Source organism: Lottia gigantea, assembly GCF_000327385.1.
Source record: "Lottia gigantea unplaced genomic scaffold LOTGIsca_48, whole genome shotgun sequence".
NCBI lineage: Eukaryota > Metazoa > Mollusca > Gastropoda > Lottiidae > Lottia > Lottia gigantea.
This window is the reverse complement of record NW_008709663.1, coordinates 2,054,875-2,067,861: the sequence shown is the minus strand read 5'-3', so window position 1 is coordinate 2,067,861 and position 12,987 is coordinate 2,054,875. Positions and strand designations below refer to the sequence as shown.

Genomic DNA, 12,987 nt, shown 5'->3' with positions numbered 1-12,987 from the left:
TCCAGCTAACTGATATCACAGACTAGGTAGTTGTTGGTCGATGACAAGTTAACGTCTGCTTCCAGCTAACTGATATCACAGACTAGGTAGTTGTTGGTCGATGACAAGTTAACGCCCGCTTCCAGCTAACTGATATCACAGACTAGGTAGTTGTTGGTCGATGACATGTTAACGTCTGCTTCCAGCTAATTGATATCACAGACTAGGTAGTTGTTGGTCGATGACAAGTTAACGTCTGCTTCCAGCTAACTGATATCACAGACTAGGTAGTTGTTGGTAGATGACAAGTTAACGCCCGCTTCAAGCTAACTGATATCACAGACTAGGTAGTTGTTGGTCGATGACAAGTTAACGTCTGCTTCCAGCTAACTGATATCACAGACTAGGTAGTTGTTGGTAGATGACAAGTTAACGTCTGCTTTCAGCTAACTGATACCACAGACTAGGTAGTTGTTGGTCGATGACAAGTTAACGTCTGCTTCCAGCTAACTGATATCACAGACTAGGTAGTTGTTGGTAGATGACAAGTTAACGTCTGCTTTCAGCTAACTGATACCACAGACTAGGTAGTTGTTGGTCGATGACAAGTTAACGTCTGCTTCCAGCTAACTGATATCACAGACTAGGTAGTTGTTGGTCGATGACAAGTTAACGCCCGCTTCCAGCTAACTGATATCACAGACTAGGTCGTTGTTGGTAGATGGTAGATGTAGACAACAGTGGTGTTTGTATGAGGATTGGAGAAGGGAGGGGGGGGGGGTATCTGGGCTTCCTCATTTATATACTATATATATTCATAGATTCCCAGTAATTTATAACTAAGGAAAATATATAGATTATAGTTAATACACAGAAGACGATATAATACAACAGAAGGTGTGTTTCAAATAGACATAATACTGGAAACCAGTCTCTGTAAACAAACTAATAACCTATTCTAAGAGTGGTTTATAAAGAATATCTAATTACAGTTCAATGTCTACAAATAAGAGTAAATTGGTGAAACCTTTCTTACTAAGCTTATATTCATATGTAAGATGTAAAATAAATAATGACAGTATTATAAATAGACAGCATTGATCAGGCGAGACTTAATTGATCAGGGTTGTAGGTAATAATATTAGATAGACCTGGAGGGGCAATGGTGTATAGTATTTGGTTGCAGTAATGAAATTGTTCGGTTGTCAGATACATTGACCCCAAGCCCTCCAAATTAAACAACCAGAAACCAAGAAAACTACAGACATATTGTCTGAACATAGTAAATAGTTTTCAGAATTGTTTCAAGGTTTTTTTCTGTGAACTGCAATAATAATTAGTGTTGTATATATTTTATTGTAGGGAAACGAGATTTCAATATAGCCTCTCTTCCAGACAATGGCCATCTGACGACTACACGGTAAGAGTTATCGTTCTTTGTTTTAACTTGGGGGGTAATTCAGTAGCCCTCTATACATAGAAATCGGTGGTCCTATTTACAATATAATTTCATATGAATGTTACAATGCTGAGATGTTGGACTTCGTTTGTTAAAAACTGTTTCTGTGGTGACAGAGGTGAGAGGCGGGGTCCTGAAATACTTGTTTTCAGTGGCGACCCCAGTGTGGGTACAGGGGGGTGGGTTTGACATTTGCTCTCCTAGAAAAATGGTTTGTTCCGTCAATTAATTGTACTCCAATTCATTTTTAACCTATTTAAAAGTAACATTTTTATACCTTCTCATACAGATGAAACTACCAACGGCTTTGTGTTATTTACAGAAAGTGTTACTAACTGCTCTCTGTTATTTTACAAAAAGTGTTACTAGCTGGTCTCGGTTATTTTACAGAAAGTGTTACTAGCTGCTCTCTGTTATTTTACAGAAAGTGTTACTTACTGATCTCTGTTAATTTACAGAAAGTGTTACTAGCTTCTCTGTTAGATTACAGAAAGTGTTACTGGCTGCTCTCTGTTATTTTACAGAAAGTGTTACTAGCTGCTCTCTGTTATTTTACAGAAAGTGTTACTAACTTCTCTCTGTTAATTTACAGAAAGTGTTACAAGCTGCTCTATGTTATTTTACAGAAAGTGTTACTAGCTGCTCTCTGTTGTTTTACAGAAATTTTTACTAACTTCTCTCTGTTATTTTACAGAAAGTGTTACTAGCTGCTCTCTGTTATTTTACAGAAAGTGTTACTAACTTCTCTCTGTTATTTTACAGAAAGTGTTACTAGCTGCTCTGTGTGTGAAGAAAACAGAAGAAGAATGTCAGGAATTAAAAGACATGGACCTCAGACGCCTGTCGTAAGTTTATTCCTGAAGTTTATTGTTCACAAAGTTTCAATAATTTACATCACTAGGTGAAAACTAGGAGTAGGATACCTTAAAATTGTGTTTCGTCTCTACCCCTAAATGTCATTTCTGGGGGTTTATTGAATATTTGTAAAAAGTCTTCCGAAGTACAAGAAATGTACGAAAATCGCATAATTCCTATAAAAAATACTTCTAACTGGGAATTTTACTCACTATTTCTATACATCACACAGTATCTTAAATTGACGAGTCGTCATTTTAACATTCAAACACGGATAATTCTGGACACACATGGATTGGAAGGATCAAATTTCGACGGTGAGCTGTGAACACTATTAATTAGTGGCTTATTTCCCGTTTCTGATAATAAAGTATGATTGGTCACAAAACTGACGCACCTGTCCCTTTCAGAATCACTTTATTAATATTATCGAATTATATTGGAATTTTTCAGGCAGAATTTTATCAAGTTGAATATTTATTATGAAGATTTAAATTATGAAAATATCACCGAGGAAGAAGATTACGAGGTGAATTATCTCCCTTTGTTCTACTGTTTGTTTGATATTTGAATGAAATTGAGTGGTCATTTTACTCCTTCTCGAAAGTTTGTTAAATTAACCTTAAACGGAACGAAAATTTGGTCTAATTTTAATTAGGCTGGTGTGTTTATTTCCAGACGGCCCAGTTTATATCAGATGTAGGAGGAACAGTTGGATTATGGATAGGACTATCTATATTGAGTATATTTGAGCTGGTGGAACTCGTCGTTCGGATTCTCCATTTTATTACTTTCTTTATGTGGTGTCGGACTCGATCTTCAACTGATAAAAAATCTCCCGACCTTCCTCGACATCACAGACCAGAACCTAATGGCTGAGTTTGATAAATTTATTATGGTATTTGCTTGTTCTACTTCTTCTTTTGAGTCCAAACATAGAGTGTCACATCGGGTACCAAACTCGCGAATTGTCGTTCCTTGATGTAGGTGGTGCCATCTTCAGGCGCCGATAATCAGAGCTTGATTCCCCATACACATAGCACAATTTGTGTATATTCTGAAAGTGCGTCCAATAGCGTTCCTACGGGGGAGGGAGTGCAGAAAAAGGCTGACACAGTCTTGGCCCCACTTTCAATTTTTTTTTTATCATATTGCATTGTGGAAGAATGGCCTGTGCTCCCCGGGTAAATTTTTTGATCCCTGCTAGGTCCCCTCACCTTATGTTTCAAGAAAACGCCACTGGGTAAGTCGAATCTACACAGAGTATTCCCCCTTAAGTTTTACAGTCATGCAAAAAACATATTATTTCCGGCTGTATAGAGTTGTCTCCCTTTTAACAAAAATGACGTCTTCAAATTCAACTTGACGAAGGGTAAAGGTCATTTATATTTCCTACTCTAAATGTCACAAATAGCAATAAATATAACTTTAATGAAACAAATCATAGAGAAAAACAAACAGTCGTTTTAAATCAGCCTGGAATATAGGGGGTAATTTTGACAAATTTGGCGCTTTGTAGTCCAGCATAAAAATAGATTGCAGAGAAAACCTAACAGTAAGTATTTATAGGGGGAAGGGGGGTAATAGTAGGATTTATAGGGGGACGGGGTGAATAGTAAGGATTTATAAGGTGATCAAGGTTCCTGAATAGAAAGAAAAAAAATCGCTCATGAGCGTATTTGTCCTAGTTTTGGAAAGTTATCGTCAAAAGATTCGTTTATCCGAAACACTTGTCGGCAACACGAGATACAATCTGGGATCAAACCAGAGGTGTCTCTCTGAGGCGAGGCCCAATGTTCACCACTAGATCACGTCTTATTTATTACAAGTCTGTGTAAACGGGGGGTGGGAAGGTGAACGGATTTCGATCTCGCAGTATTGAAGACTGTGATAGTTTCACCGGAGCGGACCTCTGAGAGTAAGAATGAGGGACACGGTGGGTGGGGAAAGAAGTATGGTTTTGGACAAAAGATGTTATTGGTGATCGCACTGTGGACATCCCAGACTGGTTAGGTGTTCTAGTAGAATGCCAGTAGGGAGGTGGTGGGTGTAGAGGGGACGTAAAGGCGCCCGTTTTATTTATTATGGGGGCGGATCGGGGAGAATATTGCTGTGTGGTGTAGGAAGGAAGGTGGAAAGGTTCAGACGAAGTTGGTGAGTAAGGGACATGGTTGTTAGTATAGGGACGGGGAAGGCAAGGTTCAGACGGGGTGGGGGAGAAAGGGGTTGAAGAAATGGAAGTAGGGGATGGGGAAAAGGGTGGAGAAGACAAAACACTGACAGGAGAGAATGTTCGTTCAGAATGACTAGTTGGGGATGTCAATCCACTGGCAGTAGGCCTGTCTTTAGTAGGCCTTCTTATAGTTGAGTATACCCAACTGGAACTTGGTGATGACGTAACTCTCAAATCGTCACTTGTAGCAGACGTAATATTGGGTGACGTAATAGATTGCGTCATGGAAGCTGGCGACACTCTGACAGGTGTCATGGTAACAGGAGGGGGGTTTATTCCTAGACGTAACCGTGAAGTGTAAATACCACTCTCTGTAGTTAGAATTCGTTTTGCCAGTTCTGGAGATTGTCTGAGAAATTCTGCTGTGGCTGAACCCACTGTGTGTCGTGTTGGTCTCTTTCTTCTCTGAAATAAAATATCATCAAATATCAAATATAATAAGGTGTGGGAATGACTGTTTCATGATATTTCCTGATAAAAAAAACGGTAAATATTTATAGTTAATTTATTTTCATAATAACAAGAGACGTCACAGTTAAATTAATAGTTATTAGTTAACAGTTTTTGAGATGAAATATTGACATGGAAACAATTAAATATCAACTGTTTTTATGACTTGAAATGAATTATGAGTAACTGAACATTTCATTAATTAAATGGCACTGTATTTTTTTATCTGTATACGTCACAGATTCGAAATGCTGTTCGTAATGACTATTTCTTTGGTAAACCAAATTTTTAAACAATAACCTTTCGAAACATGCATTATTTTACACGTGCACATACAAAATTGTTTCGATTCCAATGTTCATGGTTCTACTCTCGTACGAGGTTGATTCTAGGATGGACTCGTATGAGAAATTTCGCTTTGGAAAAAAAATATCACAGACATGTAATGCACATGCAAAACTACTCCACTATCATGCACATTCTAATCACGTGGTACAGTCGCGTAATGTAGGTGAGCGCATCATGCACTGTGTATGTTTATTATATATCATTCATTGCAAAAACGTGCCGGAGATTTTGTTTCCAGCTTTCCAGTACGTTACACAGTGAATTATGCACATTGTATCTGTTTAACCACAGGATTCTAAATCTATTAACAGAAAGCAATCAAAATCTCGTTCAAAGAATGGTAAAATCTGGAGTAAAAGTTGTATAGTAGTGGACTCCAAAATAAGGTAACACATTCTACAATTCAACATCTCTCTTGTAACCTGGTCGTATATTGCTGTATTGTCACTTTATCGACCGTGCAGACTTTGTCGAATGAACATGCACATTTTCAAGTGAATTTTACATGCTATCTTAAAAACATCGCTAACACAATCATACACATCGTGACCTGTTTGAAAGAACGTGCATTGTGAATTCTCGACCATGCAGACTTTTAGCAAAGTGGAGTCTTTCCAAAACACATGAAATAACCGATCGGGACGTGTGCAAATTAAATGCAATTTTGATCCTAATACTAATCTTCACACGCACATGCAAGTTTATTTGGTCGCTTCACGGACATTGATATCGACATTGTTGTAACACATGCAATTCAACTTCAGACAGATGCACGTGCAATTTAACATCACACAGATGCACGTGCAATGTTATATCACAGCGTTACACGTGCAGTGTTACATCACACCGTTACACGTGCAGTGTTACATCACACCGATACACGTGCAATTTACCCACAATTGAGACCAGAACGTACACACGTGCAAACTGAGATCACACCGTTACCTCCACATCTTGTCTTATTAATGAAGAATGACCGGAAGTGGAACTCGATTCTGACTCGGAATATTTGTGATGGAAATATCGTGAGTGTTTATCTGAAAGGTGAGACGATGAGGAGGATAACGACGGAGAATGCTGACGTTTTTCAAAACTTGTCTCTAGATCTAAACACTTCTTTTCTTTACAATCTTTATTATTTTTATCAAACTCTTGCTCGAATTCTGAAATAGATAAGTAAAGAAATTGATATATAATCATATTATGACGTCATATCGTTGTTTATTGCAAAGCCCTATAGATGTATATAGGGCTTTGGTTTATTGTATTGTTCTTATGACGTCATATCGCTGTTTATTTTATTGTTACTATGGCTTGAAAATATAGAATTAAAACATGTTGGTAATAAATATAAATTATCTTTAATGGTGTTGTTAATCTATTTTCACTGATATAATAGGGCGATATAGAAATATTTATACATATCCAACGTCATGACAAAAGATAGAACCACTGTCATATTTCAGGAGGTGGGTCATTGGGCCATCTTCCGTAGAACAATAAGATGTAAACTGTATTCAAGACAGTCCTATAAGGGATAAAACTGGGTGTATTTCATGTCAATACAATGTAAGAACTGCGATTCTCCAATTACATTAATTTCATTACTACTCTATCAAGAAATCTGATTTACCTTTTATTTCCCAATCTTCCCAATGACCTTCATCTTCCTCAAGGTCATCCTCTGACGTCATATCCCAGTCTGACCAGGGCAGGGTTTTCTGTGATTTCAGGTTATCAATTGTGTCTTGACATCGTCTGAACTGACCCAAGATTTGTTGATCTTGTATCTTTAAATTAGACTGAAATTATAAAACAAGGGGAGGTAAGTAAGATTTATACAAGAACAAGGGGAGGTAAGTAAGATTTATACTAGAACAAGGGAAGGTAAGTAAAATTTATACTAGAACAAGGGAAGGTAAGTAAGATTTACACCAGAACAAGGGGAGATAAGTAAAATTTAGTCTAGAACACGGGAAGGTAAGTATGACTTATACTAGAACGAGGGGAGATAAGTAAAATTTAATCTAGAACAAGGGAAGGTAAGTAAAATTTAGTCTAGAACACGGGGAGGTAAGTAAAATTAAGACTAGATCAAGGGGAGATAACTGTAATTTTGACTAGAACATCTGTAGATGTCTTTTGGGATTTTTGCATGCCTATTTTTAAGTTATTTTTGGTCTAGATTTTGAATTTGATGTCTGAAATTGATTTATTTTTAAGATTTGGTGAGATAATGGGAGACTTAAAGGCGGAAGGATAATTCTAAAAATAGTCGTTTTGTGAACTGCCAAACTCTAGCCTCTCCTGAAATATTACTTGTGCCTCCTGATATATTACTCGCCCCTCCTGATATATTACTTGTCCCTCTGAATATATTACTTGTCCCTCTGTATATATTACTTGTCCCTCCTGATATATTACTTGCCCCTCAGGATATATTACTTGTCCCTCTGAATATATTACTTGTCCCTCTGTATATATTACTTGTCCCTCTGAATATATTACTTGCCCCTCCAGATATATTACTTGTCCCTCTGGATATATTACTTGTCCCTCTGAATATATTACTTGTCCCTCTGTATATATTACTCGCCCCTCCTGATATATTACTTGCCCCTCAGGATATATTACTCGCCCCTCCTGATATATTACTTGTCCCTCTGAATATATTACTTGCCCCTCCTGATATATTACTTGTCCCTCTGTACATATTACTTGTCCCTCTGGATATATATCTTGTCTCTCCAGATATATTACTTGCCCCTCCTGATATATTACTTGCCCCTCTGAACAATCAAGTCTGGCTACATATTGCTAATGTGTACATGCCTTAAATTTCCCCTATGACCTCAAGTTATTTATAACTAAGATTCTGTCAGTCTCTGGTGGTTTTATAGTTATTTTATGATCGTGGTACAAGACATGTATTGTTACAGGTGATGACGTCACATTATTACATGACAGTCAGCCAAGGTGAACTTCAACCAGGTGTTCGATTGTCACGTAGAGTTTTGAAGAAAATGTGTTTTACGTTCGGAATCTGATTGGGCATGTAAGAGACTCGCAAAGCTACACAGTGAGGAGCTTTGCCAGGACACCGGTATTATCCTACTTTTCTTCGATTTCCAATTGTCGTGGGATCTTTAATGTGCAGGGCTTGCAGTATGCATCGTTTAATGATCAGAAAATTGCTTCAGTCTATAATTCAGACGACTGAATATCAAATTGAGAAACATCCGGATCAGACGAAAGATGAGATCAGGTTTCTATCAGAATCTATTTGTTTTATTGGGTTTAATTTGAATATTACCTGGTTACTATGGTAACGGCCATAAACATTGCCTGATGACAGAAATGTAATATTCTCTCTAGAAGTGGAGTTTATTGTAATTAACTATTATTTTATCAGCACGCTAACCACTTGTCATTTTCACACAAAATATCATTAGAAATAGAAATATTTAAACAGAACAACTGTGGGAATTGAGAATGCAGAAGTTCTGTGGAATTGTTCTAGTCACAGAGAGCCTCCAATGAAGGTGCTGAGGGAGTTCTACCCCAGGGAAATGTAAAACGTGGCATTGCTTCATATTTTGGGGCAAAAACGTACAAAAAAATAATGTATGAAATTTCTTAGAAAAAAAAAATATCCTTTTCTGCAAAATGGCCAAGTGCTGTCCGACTTAATTATATTACCTACAGTGACACGCCCCTTAAAAGTTAGTCCAACATTATTCTGGCCATATCAAGAGGAAAACAGCTTAGAAATCGATCAAAATGGCCGAACTCCGCTGGTCAATATCTGGTCAATTCCCATAACTATAAAACAGATCGAACTTATAACCTTATAATGGTCAAATAAATTGTTTTCCCGATGTTTTTTTTATAATTCACAGTAATAATAAAGGTAAGAAATCGACCAGGCTTTCAACAGACGGCCATAGAAATTGATTTTATTGTAGCAGACGAGAATATTTGCCGCCAAACGACGTTTTCATCATAATACAACAACAAAATAGATCAACAGGCGATAGCTGGTCGATTTATCTTCAGAGAGAGGAGGAAAAGGGGGGGGGGGGGGCTTATATTTCTATAATTCGTATTTCATCTATGTTAAAAGAGAAAACATTCAGATTTAAAGAAATACACGAACGTTTATTAATCTGAATGGTTGTACAACTAAATTTAAATTGAAGGGACATGGCGCCATTTTGGGGTGTTGATTTGAGTGTTGAATCTATATGAACAGTCTTCAGAAGTACTTGAATTGTAAGAAAATCACAAATTTCTTTAAAAATATCACAAAAAAGAAATCCTACTCACTATTTCTATATATCACAGAGTATGACGAATCGTCATTTTAATTTTCAAACGCGAATAATTACTGATACACATGGATTTGAAGGATCAAATTTTGACGGTGAGAGGTGAACACTGTCACTGATTCCCGTTTCTGAGAAGGAGGTACGATTGGCCAAAAAATGGTTCATCCCTCCTTTATTTTTAGTGAATGACAGGGAAATTTTATTTATCTGAAGTTCAGTTTTCAAGAATAAACGACGTGATATACAATGGTTTTGGATAATAAAACTTGTAATATTCGTTCAGATAGAAACATGTTTTTTATAGAAAGAATATCGACCTTGACGTGTTATTATGATAATCCGATTTGTACATGTGTTGTTTCGCTAAAAATATCTTACGTGTTTCTTGATCATAAAATATATTATAACTTTCTTTAATATCTTCAACACAACAGCTTGGTCTTTATTTTGTTTTTATCGATATTCGGTTGGTTTTTGTTGTTCTTATCTTTTTATTGTCAAAATCTACTGATATTTAAAATAACATTATTCTCAAACTTTCTTTCAAAGTCATTTGAAATACTCTTCGTAATAACTGCACTTTTATTACGAAAAGCTAGCATCATATTCGTCAAAATTGTCCAGAAACAGTTTCGAATAAATTTGGTCGAAATTGGTTGATTCAGTAATATATGAAAAGCTTTTCAAACTTTCCACATGCGTTCTGCAACAGATTCAACTTTACGGAAACTGCCGAGGATTGCCGAGTGAACCAATCTTTGAAGTAGGCCTACGTTTGTAGAATAAACACGTCTATTGGACTGCTGCCTACTGATGTCGGTTCTCCTATAAATCCAAACACTGTGCGCAACAAAAAAAAACCTTTAAAAAAAACTTACCAATTCTGTCCGTAACCATGACAACGCGTCATCAATTCGTTTCTTCCTTTCCCGCCAACTGCAAGGTGTGTCTGGGTTATCTAATGATGGGGGTGGGGGGATATTGACTCGGATCTGTTCCCACTGTTTTTCTATAAATATAGGAATAGACACTGGTCGCATGATAGCTGCCTCTGGGGAACCTTTCATTGGTAGAGTTTTAGTTGTTATGTACATTCTTCTCGTCGGTTATCCTGGAAACACAAAAAAAAATCAAAATTTAAAAAGTTATCAATGTTTTTTGATAAGCATTTTTGGTGCAGTTGAACTATAAATAGGTAGGATAATCTAGGAAATATCAATGCTAATAGGTTTGACCAAGGAACAGCTGACAGAAAGCATCCTTGACTGTGAACGTAGGTTGTTATCCTTGTAAAATCATTACCAAGAGGTTTGAAAAAGGTAACTAAGATACATATATTCCAAAAATAAAATAAAATGTAGGAGAGATTCATGATGGAAGTTAACAGGCTATTTCTCTAATCGGGATTAGCCTACTAATTTGAAAATGGGGGAGGGGGGTAGGCCAGATGTGTACACTTGTAAAAACCACCTGGACCAACTAAACCTCATATAAACAGACAAATTCAAATTCTATACGGGACAAAGAAACCTAACCGCTTTTTATTCAAAAATAGATAACAATATCAGTTACAAAATCCGGTTAAAGAAAAAAGACTGTCTACCCTATTGATGGTCGAGGAGGCACAGAATTCTTAGGGGTTGGGGTCGGGACATATCTGTCTGAAAAAAAGAACTTCCATCTTTGTAAGTATAGTAGCCTATGTAAGTATGACGAATGATGTGGTCTGGACACGATGCCCCCGTCTGCTTCGCTTATGCCTTTATATTATAAGTACAATTCAAAGTTTGTGCCCCTGTGTATCTAGATAAAGACCGCCTATCTACCGTGAAATCAACACCCATCATTTATCTTACTCAATCTGTCATTTTAGTCTTTGTACAATTTTCACGCTTCGTAATTTTAAAGTGATACTATCCTCGGAAATTTATAAAACTAACAATAAACGTTTAAGAAAAGAATTTTAACTATTTCAATATCATTGTTGCCTGACAGACCGTTGGTATAAGGCAGCACAGGTACCGAATTTCAGATGGTTTAACATCATTTTTAAACTAAATCAAAGTAGTTTCTTAAGCCCCGTCACACCAGAAAGACGGAAAATTGGTTCAGAGCGTGTTAAAGTCGCTATGAGTGTGGTATAATAAGCATGTAGGACATCGTGGAATTGTCGCCATTGTCGCCCCTTTAGATTAAAAAAAAAAGATCGACAAAACCTTTCAAATTTTAAATTTATGTGATATCCAAGAATGTGTCATGAGTCTATAGTTAATCCTGACTTTTTACTACCGAACAGCAACATAATGAACAGACAAATTATTTCAAGATGTATAAGTACTGCCTACACAAACAAAAATATCTAACATGTATGATCCTGTATTGTTTTTATATATTTATTATTTCCATGGTTATTAATGATCCTGTAGGAACCAGTATTCTTCTTAAATATTTCAGATTCTAGATTTTCATTTCAAATATTTTATATAGAATTATTCACACAAACAATACTCTCTCACTAGAGGTAAAACCTGCATGCTTGTGCCTGTGCTTTCGTAACATTGTTTAACCTAAAATTCCTACCTTCTATGTCTTTAGTCCTTCCTTATAAATTAAATTCTAACTCAAATTCAAAATAAAAAGAAAGTGAGGAAGTAAGAGATATTATAGTAGAAGATGAAACGAACTGACGGAAGTTTGAAAAGAGTTTGATTTCCGTTTATTGATAAAGATGCGGACTTTATGATGTTCATGAAAAGTTGAAACTATTAAAATATCAAAAATCATCACTACTCGACATTTTTACGTTATTTATTTCCTGGGTGATTATAATATGACGTCACGTCATGACGTATAGGATGACAGACCAAAATCTTCAAGAACCCTCCTACACAAAATTCTAAAATATATTTAGTACATGTCAAAACAGTACAAGAAGTCAACAGGTACTGAACGACTAATTCGGGTTCTACACTGACCCAACATCAAACTAAAAGCGGAGTTAATCTTATTAATAGATATTCCTAAGCGTTTTAACCGTNTACCCCCCCCCCCCCCACCCGGCAACTCTGACCTAACCTGACCTAGAACTGTAGTTATTTCAATCTAGCTGAAATTGATTGGTAACTATGGACCATTAATCAAAGTTGATGTATTTCTCTACCCGAGATTTTTTTATCAATATTCAATAATCAATTTTCACCTTGTATTTTATCAATCACTTTTTTATCACTTAATAATTAGAGTGGAAAACTTGATTTTCTTGATGAAAACAACTTGAATCTACAACGTTTCGATTTATATTAACAATGTTCTTATATCACAACGTTTCGACAATA

The 12,987-nt window shown here is 36.3% G+C and overlaps 2 protein-coding genes across 2 annotated transcripts in view; one reads left to right on the top strand and one right to left on the bottom strand.

Annotated features, from left to right (window-relative positions):
• LOTGIDRAFT_218777 (hypothetical protein) overlaps nt 1–3,193 on the top strand; it is a gene marked incomplete at its 5' end in the record, with an annotated part of 16,299 nt that extends 13,106 nt beyond the window's left edge. The window contains 4 exons of the mRNA XM_009061482.1: nt 1,342–1,399; nt 1,761–1,816; nt 2,747–2,822; nt 2,972–3,193. Coding sequence (XP_009059730.1) covers nt 1,342–1,399; nt 1,761–1,816; nt 2,747–2,822; nt 2,972–3,172 — 391 coding nt within the window. The 3' untranslated portion in view covers nt 3,173–3,193. The remainder of the gene's footprint in view (nt 1–1,341; nt 1,400–1,760; nt 1,817–2,746; nt 2,823–2,971) is intronic.
• Nucleotides 3,194–4,115: 922 nt separating this feature from the next.
• On the bottom strand, nt 4,116–10,746 carry LOTGIDRAFT_164981 (hypothetical protein; the record flags this gene model as incomplete). The annotated part of the gene is made up of 4 exons (XM_009061481.1): nt 4,116–4,931; nt 6,270–6,487; nt 6,958–7,126; nt 10,531–10,746. 4 exons carry the CDS (start codon nt 10,744–10,746, stop codon nt 4,116–4,118), a joined length of 1,419 nt encoding a protein of 472 aa, XP_009059729.1.
• Nucleotides 10,747–12,987: the final 2,241 nt, after the last annotated feature.